Source organism: Pogoniulus pusillus, chromosome 2 (assembly GCF_015220805.1).
Source record: "Pogoniulus pusillus isolate bPogPus1 chromosome 2, bPogPus1.pri, whole genome shotgun sequence".
Lineage (NCBI taxonomy): Eukaryota > Metazoa > Chordata > Aves > Piciformes > Lybiidae > Pogoniulus > Pogoniulus pusillus.
The window spans coordinates 6,567,161-6,583,803 of NC_087265.1; the positions used below are offsets into that span (position 1 = coordinate 6,567,161).

The 16,643-nt window shown below is 50.6% G+C and overlaps 1 protein-coding gene and 1 long non-coding RNA gene across 5 annotated transcripts in view; both read left to right on the top strand.

Annotated features, from left to right (window-relative positions):
• Positions 1 to 16,643, top strand: part of LOC135181782 (uncharacterized) — a 164,455-nt gene that overhangs the window by 72,265 nt on the left and 75,547 nt on the right. The gene's annotated exons all lie outside the window — the stretch shown is intronic.
• Positions 1 to 16,643, top strand: part of GALNT13 (polypeptide N-acetylgalactosaminyltransferase 13) — a 102,379-nt gene that overhangs the window by 15,094 nt on the left and 70,642 nt on the right. For 3 of the 4 annotated variants that reach the window (XR_010304985.1, XR_010304986.1, XM_064155121.1), the window contains exons 2-3: positions 1,913 to 1,999; positions 3,601 to 3,849. Coding sequence is in view for 1 of the 4 variants with exons in the window: in XM_064155121.1 (XP_064011191.1) it covers positions 3,708 to 3,849 (142 nt within the window). In the remaining 3 variants the exon portion in view is untranslated. The remainder of the gene's footprint in view (positions 1 to 1,912; positions 2,000 to 3,600; positions 3,850 to 16,643) is intronic. The other variant, XR_010304987.1, reaches the window with a different exon arrangement.

Below are 16,643 nucleotides of genomic sequence, written 5' to 3' on the forward strand. Positions count from 1 at the left end.
AATCAGTTGGTTGGGAATCACTTCAGCAAGAGAAATAAATAAGGAAGAATCAAAAAAAGGAGAGCTGTTGGCTGTGTTTCTACCTTAACACAGAGAGAGAACTTCATTAATGATCCTGCCGTAAAGCAGCGCTTCAGGAGCGATGGGAAAGGCTCTGATGTCCTCATGGGATAGTTCCATCTCTTCCATCTCACTGCTTCAGATGAACTGGAATGCAAATGGAGTGGGAATCTCTTCTTCTTGGGAGCTGTTTGCAGTCCCTTCCAAAGGGTCTTTTTCACCTGAAAGCAGCTCCATGGAGCAAGACCTGGGAGTGCTGGTGGAGAACAAGTTGCCCATGAGCCAGCAATGTGCCCTGGGGGCCAAGCAGGGCAAGGCTGTCCTGAGATGCATTAAGCAGAGTGTGACCAGCAGGTCAGGGGATGTTCTTCCTCTACTCTGACCTAGTGAGGTCACATCTGGAGTTCTGGTTTCAATTCTGGTTTCCCCAGTTCAAGAGAGGCAGGGAACTACTGGAGAGAGTCCAGTGGAAGCTGCAAAGCTGCTGAGGGGCCTGGAGCATCTCTGTGAGGAGTAAAGGCTGAGAGCCCTGGGGCTGTGGAGCCTGCAGAAGAGCAGCCCCAGAGGGAATCTGAGCAATGCTCAGCAAGAGATAAAGGAGCTGTGGGAGGCGAGAGGCTGGGGCCAGACTCTTGTCAGTGGTGCCCAGGGACAGGACAAGGGGCAGTGGCCACAAACTGGAAGTCAGGAGATTCCACCTGAAGATGAGGAGAAAGTTGTTTGTTGTGAGGGTGCTGGAGGCCTGGAGCAGGCTGCCAGAGAGGCTGTGGAGTCTCCTTGTCTAGGGAGCTTCCAAGTCCAGCTGGGCACTGTGCTGTTGAGCAAGCTGCTGTGGGTGTCCCTGGTGTAGCAGAGGATTTGAAGTGGATGCTCTGCAGAGGTCACTTCCAAGCCCATCTGGGCATTGTGCTGCTGGGCAAGCTGCTGTGGGTGCCTCTGGTTTATCAGAGGGTTTGGAGTGGATGATCTGCAGAGGTCCCTTCCAACCCCACCATGCTGGGATTTTGGAAGGCTCATTCAGCACTGGTTTTCATCTGTTGTTTAAAGACAATAGCCTGGAGTAGCTGCCTGATTGTGGTCTTGGTGTGTGCTACGGGAGTTGCTTTGATGGGGCTCTCCTTGGAGAGATCCCTTTGTGGGGGCACACATCACTAGGTAATGTGTCAGGATAAGACTGTGTGACAGAAGTGTGACAGTGGATAGAGAGAGACAGGCTGTGGGGGAGTAAAATCTGGTGATAGAACAAGAGGAAATCATAGAATCATAGAATCAAGCAGGTTGGAAGAGACCTCCAAGCTCAGCCAGTCCAACCTAGCACCCAGCCCTGGCCAATCAACCAGACCATGGCACTGAGTGCCTCAGCCAGGCTTGGCTTCAACATCTCCAGGGATGGAAATGACCTGAAATCGTGCCAGGGGAGGGTTAGGTTGGCCATGAGGAGCAATTTGTTTGCAGCAAGAGTGGTCAGGCACTGGCACAGGCTGCCCAAGGAGGTGGTGAAGTCACCTCCATGCCTGGAGGTGTTCAAGAACTATGTGGCTGTGGCACTTTGGGCCATGGCTTAATAGCCATGGTGATGTTGGGTTGAAAGTTGGGCTGGATAAGCTCAGAGGTCTTTTTCCAACCCAAACAGTTCTCTGATTCTTGAAGTTGTGACACTGCTGGGTTGGAAAGTTGAAGGATTTTTTCAGAGATAAGAGATAAAAGTGTTCTGGAGAAAATGAGTTAATTAAGATAGGGAGGATAAAATGTGGAGGAGATTTCTGAGAGCTTTTTTCAAGGCTGAAAAGCTTTGGGTTTCAGAAAGGGCAGTCAAGTGCTAAGGAGGTTTTTTTTCTGTTTTCTTTTATAGGTTCTAGGAAAAATCTCAAGTGGTTCAGTTCTTGGAGCATGGCTGGAGGAGAACTCCTGACCTTGATGTGGAATGCAGCTTTCCTTGGTAAGTGTAGGGCTTTAAACACCGTGCCCTGACCTACAGGTGTGCCTTGAGAGCAGATCAGAGAATCAGAGATTCATTAAGGTTGGAAAAGACCTCTGAGATCATCCAGCTCAGCCTTCAACCCAACACCACCACGGCCATTAAACCATGTCCCCAAAGTGCCATGGCCACACAGTTCTTGAACACCTCCAGGGCTGGGGACTCCACCACCTCCCTGGGCAGCCTGTTCCTGTTTCCTGACTACTCTTGCGGCAAAGAAGTTGTTCCTCATTTCCAACCTCAGTTGCACCTGGTGCAGCATGAGGACATTTCCTTGTGTCCTATTGTTAGCTGCTTGGGAGAAGAGGCCAACACCAGCCTGACTCCAGCCTCTTTTCAGATAGCTGTAGAGATGTGGAGGCCCTGACACTTAGCTTCTGTTGAGACAACTTAACTGCTGCGGCCAGGAGGATATATGTAGGTGAGTGGCTGCAGTCTTCTGCTCGAAGGTGTATTTGGAAGTAGTAGACTCTCACATGAGTTTTGTTGGGAGAAGACATTTAGAGTTCATTTAATCCAAGTCCCTTGCAGTCAGCAGGGACACCTGCAGCTGGGAGAGGTTGCTCAGAGCCCCAAACAACCTGATCTGGAGTGCTTCCAGGCATGGAGCATCTACCACCTTGCTGAGTAACCTGTTCCAGGGTGTCACCATGCTCAGTATCAATCATTTCTTCCCTCTCTCCAATCTGAATCTCCCTCTTTCCAGTTTAAACCATCCCACCTTGTCCTATCACAACAGGCCCTGCTCAAAAGTTTGTCCCTGGCTTTCTGCTTGCCCCCTTCAAGCACTGAAAGGCCACCAGAAGGCATTTAAATCACTGAGTCAGTCATGGTCTAGTTCAGATTAGGACAACCTTCATGTATTGAATCGTTGAATGGTTTTGGTTGGAAGAGACCTTAAAGATCATCCATGAGCAGGGACACCTCCCACTAGACCAAGTTGCATCCAGCCTGGCCTTGAGCACTTCCAGGAGCCTCCACAGCTCTCTCTGGGAGACAACTTTAAACATGTCCACCTGGTATTTGCTGTCCATTTTCCCTTTCAAACCCTGCACACTGTCAATTCAAGAGAGATGTTGAGGTGCTGGAAGGTGTCCAGAGAAGGGCAGCAAGGCTGGTGAGGGACCTGGAGCACAGCCTTGTGAGGAGAGGCTGAGGGAGCTGGAGGTGGCAGCCTGCGGAAGAGGAGGCTCAGGGCAGAGCTCATTGCTGTCTACAGCTACCTGAAGGGAGGCTGTAGCCAGGTGGGGTTGGGCTCTTCTGCCAGGCAAGCAGCAACAGAACGAAGGGACAGAGTCTGAAGTTGTGGCAGGGGAGGTCTAGGCTGGATGTTAGGAGGAAGTTGTTGTCAGAGAGAGTGATTGGCATTGGAATGGGCTGCCCAGGGAGGTGGTGGAGTTGTGTCCCTGGAGGTGTTGAAGCCAAGCCTGGCTGGGGCACTTAGTGCCATGGTCTGGTTGCTTGGCCAGGGCTGGGTGCTAGGTTGGACTGGCTGAGCTTGGAGGTCTCTTCCAACCTGCTTGATTCTATGATTAATTGACATCTTTGTTCTGTGCTTGCAGGGGGATTCATGTCTTTGCCTCCATGTTGGAGCTGAGCTGGGGGAGTTCCATAGCCCTCAAGAGCTGCTGCCTTTCCTCACAGCTTGAGCTTGACCCCCAGCAAAGCAATGAGGAGGTTTGTCTACTGCAAGGTGGTTCTGGCCACTTCGCTCATGTGGGTGCTGGTGGATGTCTTTTTGCTTCTCTACTTCAGTGAATGTAATAAATGTGATGACAAGAAGGAGAGGTCTCTGCTGCCTGCTCTGAGGGGTAAGTACCACATCTAAGCTGTCTTTGAAGGTCATAGATTTGGGGGGGGTGTGTGTGTGTGTGTGTGTTAAGCATTTGGCCTCCTAGATGTTTCTCTGTGCTTTCTAAATTATGTTTCTGGTTTGAACAGGCAAAATAGGATCTGAAGGACTTCAGTACCTGCAGTGCTTTAGTGGTTTCTGAATTGATGTCACTTAACTTCCTGTTTAACCTTTGCCATATCCAAGCTTGAGTCTCCTCTGTTTTCTTCAGCCATATTATTATTAAATAGCTCTGATATATGGAAGAGAAAACCAAAGTAAACATATTAAGAACATCACTTGACCAGCAAGTGAGTTGATGTTCTGTGATTCTTTCTTTTCCTGTGCAAGGTCTTTACTCTTTCAGCTTGCTTTTAAACCCTTAACTCTGGCTGGACCAGTCCTTTGAAGAGATGCTTTGATTCCCTCCACCTCTTCACTTCCATCTACATTTGAGGCTTGTTCTTGAGTTTTCCCTTCTTACAGATTCATGGAATGGTTTTGGGTTGGAAGGGGCCTTCAAGATCACCCAGTTCCCACCTCCTGCCATGGGGAGGGGCACCTTTCTCTGCACCATGTTGCTCAAGTCTCCCTTCCAGCCTGGCCTGGAACACTTCTGAGGCTGTGGCATCCATAACCTCCCCTGTTCCAGTCAATTTCTCTGACTTCTGGGTTTTCAACATGCTACATATTGCTTGTTGTCGCAGACTCTGTGAATTGTTTAGGTTGAAGAACACCCTTTAAGATCAATTCCATCAACCCAACACCACCATGCCCATTAAACCATGTCCCAACACTGCCATGGCCACAGGTTTCTTGAACACCTCCAGGGCTGGTGACTCCACCACCCCCATGGGCAGCCTGTTCCAGTGCCATGACCACTCTTGAAGCAAAGGAATTGTTCCTGATCTCCGACCTTACCCTCCTCTGGCACAGTTTCAGGCCATTTCGTCTCATTCTGTCACCTCATACTAGGGAGAAGAGGCCAACATCCTCTCCACCTCACTGCAACCTCCTTTCAGGGAGTTGTAGAGGGCAGTGAGGTCTCCTCTCAGCCTTCTCTTCTTCAGACTAAACAATCTTAGACATGAAATATGCATTGCAGTATCAGATGCATATTTCATAGAATCATAGAATCAAGCAGGTTGGAAGAGACCTCCAAGCTCAGCCAGTCCAACCTAGCACCCAGCCCTGGCCAATCAACCAGACCATGGCACTAAGTGCCCCAGCCAGGCTTGGCTTCAACACCTCCAGGCACAGCAACTCCACCACCTCCCTGGGCAGCCCATTCCAATGCCAATCACTCTCTCTGACAACAACTTCCTCCTAACATCCAGCCTAGACCTCCCCTGGCACAGCTTGAGACTCTGTCCCCTTCTTCTGTTGCTGCTTGCCTGGCAGCAGAGCCCAACCCCACCTGGCTACAGCCTCCCTTCAGGTAGTTGCAGACAGCAATGAGCTCTGCCCTGAGCCTCCTCTTCTGCAGGCTGCACACCCCCAGCTCCCTCAGCCTCTCCTCACAGGGCTGTGCTCCAGGCCCCTCACCAGCTTTGTTGCCCTTCTCTGGACACCTTCCAGCACCTCAACATCTCTCTTGAATTGACAGTGCCCAGAACTGGACACAGCACTCAAGGTGTGGCCTGACCAGTACTGAGCACAGGGGCAGAAGAACCTCCCTTGTCCTGCTGCCCACACTGCTCCTGAGCCAGCCCAGGATGCCATTGGCTCTCCTGCCTACCTGGGCACACTGCTGCCTCATCTTCAGCTACTCTACTATTTGGAAATAAGAAGAATCTGGATTGCATTTTGGCTGTCTTATGGAGATCCAAAGACTCTGGAGAGACCTTCAGTGCTTAAAGTGGCTGCTCAGAAGGCTGAGGATAGACTTTTGAGCAGGGCCTGTTGTGACTGGATGAGAGGGGTGATGGTTCAAACTAAAAGAGGGAGAGTCAGACTGGAGAGAAGAGATATTTGACACTGTGGGTGGTGAGACCCTGTCCCAAGTTTCCCAGAGAGGTGGTAGGTGGCTGCCCCATCCCTGGAACCATTGCAGGTTGTTTGTGGCTCTGAGCAACGTGCTCGAGTTGGGGGTGTCCCTGCTGCTTGCAGAGGGCTTGGACTGGCTGAGCTTTAAAGGTCTGCTGCTTGCAGAGGGCTTGGACTGGCTGAGCTTTAAAGGTCTGCTGCTTGCAGAGGGCTTGGACTGGCTGAGCTTTAAAGGTCCCTTTCCAACCAAACCAGTCTGGGATTCTATGACTTTATGATTTAGCAAAACATCTTCATTTATTTCTGCAGAACCTTTTTGTCCCTTTGGTGGAATAATTAACTTCTGGACCTTCCAGTCCAGCAGCCTCCTATAAAACCTTGTTGCATTTAGGTGCCCTGAGCTGTCAGGAATGAAAATGAACTGTAGCAGTGCTGTTTTACTCTACAGAACCTGCAATGGGAACCATCACCTTTGTCTTCTTAATATCCTGTTTGTCAGTCCCTGAATGCCTCTAATTGAGACTGCAGATTATCTGTAAACATAAAAAGCCTCATAATTAACAGGATTTCTAGCAGGAGATGTGGATAAAAAAGGGCACCACACAAATCAATATGCTAATAGAACTTGAAATTGGAGGTGGTAATCCACTATTGGAAGCCACTTAATCCATCACCCTCATCAGTAATTAGAGAGGAAGGATTCTGCTTCTGGAGCATGGTGTGGGGAGAGGTGGAAGAGGTAAACTTGTCTTGCATTTTTAAGTTGCAGTCAGCCACATCTGAAGGATTGATAGAGACAAGTTGTTAGAAATCACAGAATGCTTTGGGTTGGAAGGAACCTTAAAGGTCATCCAGTTCCAACCCTCTTGCCATGGGCAGGGTCACCTCCCTCTAGACTGAGCTGCTTAAAGCCTCATCCAGCCTGGCCTTGGACATGTCCAGGGAGGGAGCATCCACAACCTCCCTGGGCAACCTGTTTTGCTACTCCCCTGGAGGTGTTATACTGAAACTGCTCATCCTCAGCTACCCAGCCACAACCAGGCTCCTTTCTTCTCTCTCTGCATGGACATGGAATATTTACTTATCTAGTGGGAAGTGTCCCTGCCCATGGCAGGGAGTTGAAACAAGATGATCTTTGAGGTCCCTCCCAACTGAAACCATTCTGTGATTCTCTAAGTATTCCTGGCAAATATAAAGGTATCCAACTAGAGCTCTAGATCCTCCCCATCTACTTTGCCTCTGTCAGGCCACAGTTGGAAGATCCTCCTCTACACTTCCCTACTGAAGCCACATCTGGAGACCTGCGTCTAGGCCTGGGTTGCCCAGTTCAAGAGAGACAGGGAACTACCAGAGAGAGGCTGCAGAGCTGCTGAGGGGCCTGGAGCATCTCTGTGAGGAGCAAAGGCTGAGAGCCCTGGGGCTGTGGAGCCTGCAGTAGAGCAGCCCCAGAGGGGATCTGAGCAATGCTCAGCAAGAGCTAAAGGAGCTGTGGGGGGCGAGAGGCTGAGGCCAGACTCTTTTCATAGAATCAGAGAGTGGTTTGTGTTGACAGGGACCTTCATGATCACCCAGTTCTAACCCCCCACTCTGGGCAGGGACACCTCCCACTAGCCCAGATTGCTCAAAGCCTTATCCAACCTGGCTTTGAACACCTCCAGGGAGGTTGTGGAGGACAGAAGCACAGAATGTGGTCTTTGATCACATTCTGTGCTTCTGTCCTCCACAACCTCCCTGGGCAATCTGTTCCAGTGTCTCACCACCCTCACTGTCAAGATCTTCTTCCAAATCTCCAGGCTAAATCTGCCCTCCTCAAGCTTCAATCCATTCCCTTCCATCCTATCACTGTTAAAACTGAACAGTAGATATTGGACTGTGAGCAGTTGACAGTCCCACAGACAGGAACATGCTGTCAGAAATTCCCCTCTGATGTCTCCCTGTCCATCTTTAAAGTGTCCAAGTGACAGGTGTAAAAGCTGAGTGTGAAAAAAGAATGAGCTGTCTCTGGGCTCAGTTCATGGTTGTGCTTTCAAACTCATGTTCTCCTCAGCAACCCCAAGCTGGCTTTCACTCAAATCCTCTCGACTTGCATCTATTTTTGTGTCACTGCTGATAGAAACAACATTGATTTCTCAGATTTACATCCTAAGATGAATGTTAGGCAACCCTTCAGCTGTCTCTGCGATCTTCGAGTCACTGGAGTTGAGCTAAGGTAGACATTTTTTTACTCTCCTGGTGCTGAGACCCCAGCCCAGGTTGCCCAGAGAGGTGGTAGATGCCCCAAGCTTGGAACCATCCCAGGTAAGGTTTCAGGCTCTGAGTAACGTGATCCAGTTGCTGAGTGCAGGGGTTTGGAGTAGGTGACCTTGAAAGGTCCTTTTCCAGTAAAGGACACTGAAGCAAGGTTGTGTTTCCATTCCCATATCTTGTCACAAAATCCCAGACTGATTTGGGTGAGAAGTGACCTTCAAGGTTGCTCAAGACCCCATCCAACCTGGCCTTGAGCACCTCTAGGAAGACTTTTAGAGACTCCCATTGACCTCCAAACATTCTACTGCTAGGAGTGTTATCATAGAATCAAGCAGGTTGGAAGAGACCTCCAAGCTCAGCCAGTCCAACCTAGCACCCAGCCCTGGCCAATCAACCAGACCATGGCACTAAGTGCCCCAGCCAGGCTTGGCTTCAACACCTCCAGGCACAGCCACTCCATCACCTCCCTGGGCAGCCCATTCCAATGCCAATCACTCTCTCTGCCAACAACTTCCTCCTCACATCCAGCCTAGACCTCCCCTGGCACAGCTTGAGACTCTGTCCCCTTCTTCTGTTGCTGCTTGCCTGGCAGAAGAGCCCAACCCCACCTGGCTACAGCCTCCCTTCAGGTAGCTGCAGACAGCAATGAGGTCTGCCCTGAGCCTTCTCTTCTGCAGGCTGCACACCCCCAGCTCCCTCAGCCTCTCCTCATAGACCTTGAGACATTGTCCTTGGTGCAGCATTCTGGGAGGATCTTTCCTGATCCTTGTTGGAAAAAATCTGCCCTAGATTATAGTCCAGCTCTGGCAGGGTGGGAGTTGGACTCAATGATCTCCAAAGGTCCCTTCCAACCCCTACCATCTTGTGATGCTGTGAACTTGTCCTGAAGTTAGAGAGGCTTGGAGTTTGGTTTTGTGTATTCATTTTGGCCTTCTCCTTTGTTCCTGGTGAAGGAATTGAAACAGAAGTGAACTTCATTGCACGAAATCTCCCACCCTGATTTTCAATTTCATCTTCAAATATGTTAATTAAAAGTAGCCTTTTGTGTTTGGGAAGCTTTGAAGATAGATGTTGGTGGCACTTTTCTCTCCAGATGAGGAATAAAAGAGACAGTGAGCCTGGGGTGGGGGAAGGAAAGATACTGCTCTCTTAAATAATAAAATGAGGAGCATGTGGCATGCTGGAAGCAGTGATTGGAAAGGAAGTGTGATTAATTAAGCTGAGGGGAGATGAGTAATGAGCTGAGATTGTAATTTGCAGTGCTGAGCGATGGCTGAGAGCAGCTTGGCAATGTCATGGTGTGCTCTGCAGCTTCAGCAAGTGGTGACCCATCGCTGGTGCCTGATGCTTTAAAAGGCACACATTTTGGGTTTCCTGTCGTTACAGATAAAGAGGATGGTGGGAATTGGGAGGGAGCTTTGGAGATCATCCACTCCAAACCCCTTGCTAAAGCAGGGCACCCATAGCAGCTTGCCCAGCAGCACAATGCCCAGCTGGGCTTTGAAACTCTGCAGAGAACTTCCAGAAACTCCACAACCTCTCTGGGCAGCCTGCTCCAGGCCTCCAGCACCCTCACAACAAACAACTTTCTCCTCATCTTCAGGTGGAATCTCCTGGCTTCTAGTCTGTGCCCATTGCCCCTTGGCCTGTCCCTGGGCACCACTGACAAGAGTCTGGCCCCAGCCTCTTGCCCCCCACAGCTCCTTTAGCTCTTGCTGAGCATTGCTCAGCTCCCCTCTGGGGCTGCTCTTCTGCAGGCTCCACAGCCCCAGGGCTCTCAGCCTTTGCTCCTCACAGAGATGCTCCAGGCCCCTCAGCAACTTTGCAGCGTCCCCTGGACTCTCTCTGGTAGTTCCCTGTCTCTCTGGAACTGGGAAGGCCAGAACTGGACCCAGGACTCCAAATGTGGCCTCAGTAGGTCAGAGTAGAAGGAGAGGAGAACCTCCCTCAACCTGCTGCCCACACTCTTTTCCTGCTCCCCAGGAGCACATTGCTGGCATGTGGGGAACTTGTTAGCTATGAGCTTAAGTGCTACAGAAAGGGTTGCTCATGAATCATATAATCAAGCAGATTGGAAGAGACCTCCAAGCTCATCCAGCCCAACCTAGCACCCAGCCCTGGCCAATCAACCAGACCATGGCACTAAGTGCCTCAGCCAGACTTTGCTTCAACACCTCCAGGCACAACAACTCCACCACCTCCCTGGGCAGCCCATTCCAATGCCAATCACTCTCTCTGCCAACAACTTCCTCCTAACATCCAGCCTAGACCTTCCCTGGCACAACTTCAGGCTGTCCCCCCTTGTTCTATTGCTGCTTGCCTGGCAGCAGAGCCCAACCCCACCTGGCTACAGCCTCCCTTCAGGCAGTTGTAGACAGCACTGAGCCCCCACCTGAAGTCAATAGGAATCAGTAAAATGCTATTGTGAAGAAAGCTCAGTGTGAGAGGGATTTCATTTATTCAAATCATTAAATGTCTTTATGGATCTTTATATCCATCGAATATTTACTGTTCCAGTGGTGCTCAGCAGCACAGCAACAGGCACTCCTCACTCCCTAATGTGCCAGGCCAGCACATGACTATGGGACCAGACTCTTGTCAGTGGTACCCAGTGCCAGGCCAAGGGGCAATGGGCATAAATTGGAAACCAGGAGGTTGCATCTGAAGATGAGGAGAAAGCTGTTTGGTGTGAGGGTGCTGGAGGCCTGGAGCAGGCTGCCCAGAGAGGTTGTGGAGCCTCCTTCTCTGCAGAGCTTCCAAACTTGACCATTGTGCTGCTGGGCAAGCTGCTGTGGGTGCCCCTGGCGTAGCAGTGGGGTCGGAGTGGATGATCTCCAGAGGTCCCTTCCGTTCCATGGAGGGATTTGGGGATCTTTATTTTGGTTTTCTGTTTTTTTTTCCAAAGCACCAACATCTGTGTTGTGGTGATAGAAAGCAAATGAATGAAATATTTGGATGCTGTAATGAAAAGTTTGGGGTTGTGGCCAAGTTAAGCCAACACAGCACCATTTGGGTGGTTTCTATGGCGACAGTGTTGCTCCTTCAGCTTTCCTGCTGCCGTGGAGGAGTTTTTACTGGCCCAACAATGGCAGCAAATCCTTTTCATAGCAGCAAGGCCATAAAGCTGGGATGGGTGGCTGGATAAGTGGTGTTAGGTGGTGCTGGAACCTGGTCATGGAGTTTGTCATCTCATCAGACAGAAAGCGCCCATTCGGACGTTGTGCCAACACGCTCAAGGCTATTTGTACATCTTCAGCACAGAGCTGAAGAGGAAAAAAAACCCAAAAGACTTTCTGTAGCTTGAGGGAGAGAAGCAGCACAGCAGAGAGCTCTTTTGCTTGCAAGGCTATAAGAAATAATCCAGGGGTGGTGTCTTACTGGGGGATGTGGTGTTTGCTGGTTGAACCTAGGTTCAACTTAGCTTCCCAGCTAGTAAATGTCATTCTGTCTAGCATGCTGTGGTGTCCCATCCCAGATCTTTGTTGCTGCAGAGGTTTTCACAGAATCACAGAGTGTCAGGGGCTGGAAGGGACCTCCAAAGCTCAGCCAGTCCAACCCCCCTGCCAGAGCAGGAGCATCTAGAGCAGGTCACACAGGAACACATCCAGGTGGGCTTTTAATATCTCCAGAGAGGGAGACTCCACAACCCCCCTGGGCAGCCTGCTCCAGGGCTCTGTCACCCTATAAGAGAAAAAATCCCTCCTCATGTTTCCATGGAACTTCCTATGCCTCAGCTTCCACTCAGTGCCCCTTGTGCTGTCACTGGGCATCACCCAGCAGAGCCTGGCCCCAGCCTCCTGCCACTCACCCTGCACATCTTTATAACCACTGCTGAGCTCACCTCTCAGTCTGCTCTTCTCCAAGCAGCACAGCCCCAGCTCCTCAGTCTCTCCTTATAAAAGAGATCTTCTATTCCCTTCAGCATCTTTGTGGCTCTCTGCTGACCTCTCTCAAGCAGTTCTGTGTCATTTTGTGTCTGATCTGTGCCCTGAGCTGTGGTTTGAGCTTCTCTCCCAGCCCATCAGCCTCCCTCCCTTCTCCTGGGCTTCCTGGAGAGCCTCTGGCACTGCTCTGGTAGCCAGCCCAGCCCTGCCCCTTGCCATCTACTATGTAGATAAAACTAGAAAATCCAGGTTTTGAGGTCTGAAAGTGTTTTTCAGCTGTCGTGTACCACACACTCTGTGTCTGAGCTGTGCTTTGAGTTTCAGCACGGGAAGAGCTGAGGGAATTCAGTGGATTTTGAGAACTGCACTCGCAGCACCTCGGCAGTCAACACAGAAGTATTGGAAGGTGTCAGAAGCAGTTTAGGTCTGCAGCAGCTGACAGGAAAATGACATGGTTGTGACAAGAATGAGGTGATGTTTTTCCCTTGCTGCTAGGATTTGGATGGCTCTGGTGCAGGATGCGGTGAGGCTGCAGCTGAGAGCTGTTGTCAGGCCCTGACTTAGTTCATAGAATCACAGAATGCTTTGGGTTGGAAGGGACATTCAGGATCATCTAGATCCAACCCCCTGCCATGGGCAGGGACACCTCCTACCAGACCAGGTTGCTCAAGGCCTCATCCAACCTGATCTTGAACACCTTCAGGGAGGGAGCATCCGCAGGCTCCCTGGCACCTGCTCCAGTGTCTCACCACCCTCACTGCAATGTGATTGATTTCTTTTTTGCTCTGATGCATCAAGGGCTTTATATTGATGCCTTTCAGCTTTTTAGTTGATGCTTCAGAAGTGAGTTATTGATGTGGAAAGTTTGCAGAGGTTTTCTACCCTAAATTATTGCCTCTTGTACCGTTGCACCACTGGCAAGAGTCTGACTTCATCCTCCTGCCCCCCACAGGTCCTTTATCTGTTGCTGAGCATTGCTCAGATCCCCTCTGGAGCTGCTCTTCTGCAGGCTCCACAGCCCCAGGGCTCTCAGCCTTTGCTCCTCACAAAGGTGCTCCAGGCCCCTCAGCATCTACAGAAAGGCACCTGGTGAAGTTGGAACGATGGACAGGGCTCAGTTAGATGAGGTTCAACAAGGCCAAGTCCTGGGTCCTGCACTTGAGTCACAGCAACCCCACGAAGGCTCCAGGCTTTGGGCAGAGTGGCTGGAAACTGCCCAGCAGAAAAAGATCTGAAGCCACTGTTTGACAGTGGCTGAAGATGGTTCAGCAGTGTGCTCAGGTGGCCAAGAGAGCCACCAGCATCCTGGCCTGCATCAGCAGCAGGACCAGGGCAGTGATTGTTCTTCTATACTGAGCACTGGTGAGGTTGCACATCAAATCTTGAGTTCAGTTTTGGGCCCCTCTCTCCAAAAAGGACATTGAGGAGCTGGAGTGTGTCCAACAAAGTTGGGGAAGGGTCTGGAGAACAGGGCTGGGGAGGAGCAGCTGAGGGAACTGGGAGTGTTTAGTTTGGAGAAGATGCTGAGGAGAGACCTCATTGCTCTCTACAGCTCCCTGTGAAAGGAGGCTGGAGCCAGGTGGAGGTTGGTCTCTTTTCCCTTAGAGGAGGTGATAGAATGAGAGGCAATGGCCTGAGATTGTGCCAGGGGAGGTTTAGGTTGGAGATGAGGAACAATTTGTTTGCTGCAAGAGTGGTCAGGCATTGGCACAGGCTGCCCAGGGAGGTGCTGGAGGTGTTGAAGAAGCCTGTGGCCATAGCACTGTGGGCCATGGTTTAATGGCCCCATGGTGGTGCTGGATTGGTGGATGAACTGGGTGACCTTAGAGGTCTTTTCCAACCCAAACAAGTCTATGATTGTGTGCTTGTGGAATGCTGCAGCTCTTCTCTTTTGCAGATTAGAAAACAAAGTTGGGTTTATGCCACCTTTAAACCTCCATTTTTCTGACTGCTGGGTTTTGTTTTGTTTTCCTCTGAAGCAGGATGCTGGAGGGTTTGGGGGGGGGGGGAAACTTCTGCCATGCACAGTAATTGATTTCTATCAGTCAGAAATCCTTTCAAGTGGTGTTTGTCAGCATTGGTGCAGCATGGCATTGGAATAATAATCATCAGAAGTCATCCTGTCTATTGTAGAGCCCTGATTGTTTCTGCCTCTGAATGCTGTCCTTGGAGACTTCTTTTAGGAGATGTCATCACACTATTTGCTGTAATGAAAATTTGCAGCTTGCAGACATTCTCCAGGGCCTTGATTGCCAAATCTGACAAGCTGGAGCCAGCAGCCATTTGCATAATAAAGGGGGAAGAACCAGAGTGAAATTCATTCCAGCGTCATCCTCCTTGTCCTTGGGATGCTGCTCTGGATTCAAACAAACCCAAACCAAAGCAAGTTCATAGAATCAGTCAGGGTGGGAAGGGACCACAAGGATCATCTAGTTCCAACCCCCTGCCATGGGCAGGGACACCTCACGCTAGATCAGGCTCTCCAGAGCCTTTCCTGGGGGTTGCTTTTGCTTCTGTCAGCCACTGCTTGCCATGTTTCAAAGGACATCTCCTATTGCCCATCTCTCTCAGAGCATCTTCTTGGCTCCAAACGAAACCACAAATGATCTGAACTTGAGTACTGTGTCCAGGTCTGGGCCCCTCAACTGGGGAACCACAGAAGCATAGAATCAGTCAGGGTTGGAAGGGACCACAGGGATCATCCAGTTCCAAGCCCCTGCCATGGGCAGGGACACTTCACACTAGATCAGGCTATCTGAGCCTCAGCCAGCCTGGCCTTAAACACCTCCAGGGATGAGGCTTCCACCACCTCCCTGGGCAGCCCATTCCAATGCCAATCACTCTCTCTGCCAACAACTTCCTCCTAACATCCAGCCTAGACCTCCCCTGGCACAACTTGAGACTGTGTCTCCTTCTTCTGTTGCTGCTTGGGCAGTCCTTGGCAGTTTGCAGCTCCTCCAACTCTCTGTTTTCAGCTTCCTGCTGTCCCCCACAACCTCCCTGGAGATGTTCAAGGCCAGGTTGGAAGAGTCATTGAGCAACCTGTTCTAGTGGGAGGTGTCCCTGCCTATGGCAAGGGGGGTTGGAATTGGCTGAGCTTTGAGGTCCCTTCCAACCTAAACCATTCTGTGATTCCTCTAGCAGTCATCTCCTTTTCATTTGCTACTCCAGTGGAAATCAGAAGCTTAAGTAGAGTGGAGTGGGACTTAGTGCTGCTGGGGTTCAGCAGTCAGTTCCACTTTGGATGCTCTTAAAATTTAATGATGTTAAATGATCTCATTTTCAACTTCATAAAGTGTCAATTGGCCTCATTTTTGCTCCTCGGTGGAAGTCATCACTTGGAGTTGAATGTGCCATGACTTGGCTGCAGGGAGGATCTAGTGGTTGGTAGGAGCACTCTGGCAGCCTTGGATGGCTTTTTATTTGGAGCAGGGGACACCTCCCTCTAGAACAGGTCACTCAAGGACTCATCCAGCCTGGCTTTGAACACCTCCAGGGAGGTTGTGGGTGACAGAGTGACAGAATGCAGAGAAAAGGGCTTGGGGGAGCTGGTGGGTGAGAAGCTGGGCATGAGCCAGCAGTGGGCACTTGCAGCCCAGAAGGCCAACGGCAGCCTAGGCAGCTGCAGAAGTGTGGGCAGGGGATGGGGAGAGAGGATTGTGCCACTCTGCTCTGGGGAGACCTCACCTGGAGGGCTGTGTCCAGCTCTGGTGCCCCTACACAAGAAGGATATGGACCTGATGGAGTGGGTTCAGAAGAGGGCCACAAATAGGATCAGGAGGTTGGAGCACCTCTGCTATGAGGACAGGCTGAGGGAGCTGGAGTTGCTCAGCCTGGAGGAGAGAGCAGGCTCTGGGGAGACCTAATAGCACCATGCCAGTATCTGAAGGGGGCCTACAAGAAGGATGGATAGAGATAGGATGAGGGCATTTAGCTTGGATGTTAGGAGGAAGTTCCACCATGAGGGTAATGGAACACTGGAACAAGTTGCCCAGGGAGGTGGTTGAGGCCCCACCTTTGGACATACTCAAGATAAGGCTTGAGAGGTCTCTGGGCAGCCTGATCTAATGGAGGATGTCCCTGCTGACTGCAGGGGTGTTGGACTAGATGACCTTTGGTGGTCCCTTCCCAACCCAAACCATTCCATGATTCTAAAAAGTCTTTAAGAGGAGAGATATTGAGCTGTGAAATAACCACTGGAGAGGAGGTACAAACCACATTTCCTTATGCCTTGGGCTCTAAACTCTAAACCATTCTATGCTTTCCTTCTTTTCTGTCACCTGAGACTAGAGAGAAGAGCTCAACCCCCACCTGGCTCCAACCTCCTTCCAGGGAGCTGTAGAGAGCAATGAGGTCCCCCCTCAGCCTCCACAGCTCAGCAGCTGTGACACAGCAACCTAATTATTCACCCTTGCAACAAAAGAGCTGGGAGCTTCTGGAGGGCTGGCAATTGCATAAGTATAAATGCTTTTCACACAGCAGATCTTCCACTTTCATGGCCCTGTCATGTCATCTCATAAGGATGAAAGTAGCTAATGCTCAGGACTACATGGAGACCTAAATAATAAATGCCATCAGATCCAGCAGCCTTCAGGAAGTGAAAATTCACTGCTTGAATGGCAGGTTGGTCAGCCATACAGGTCTTTAACCTTCAGAA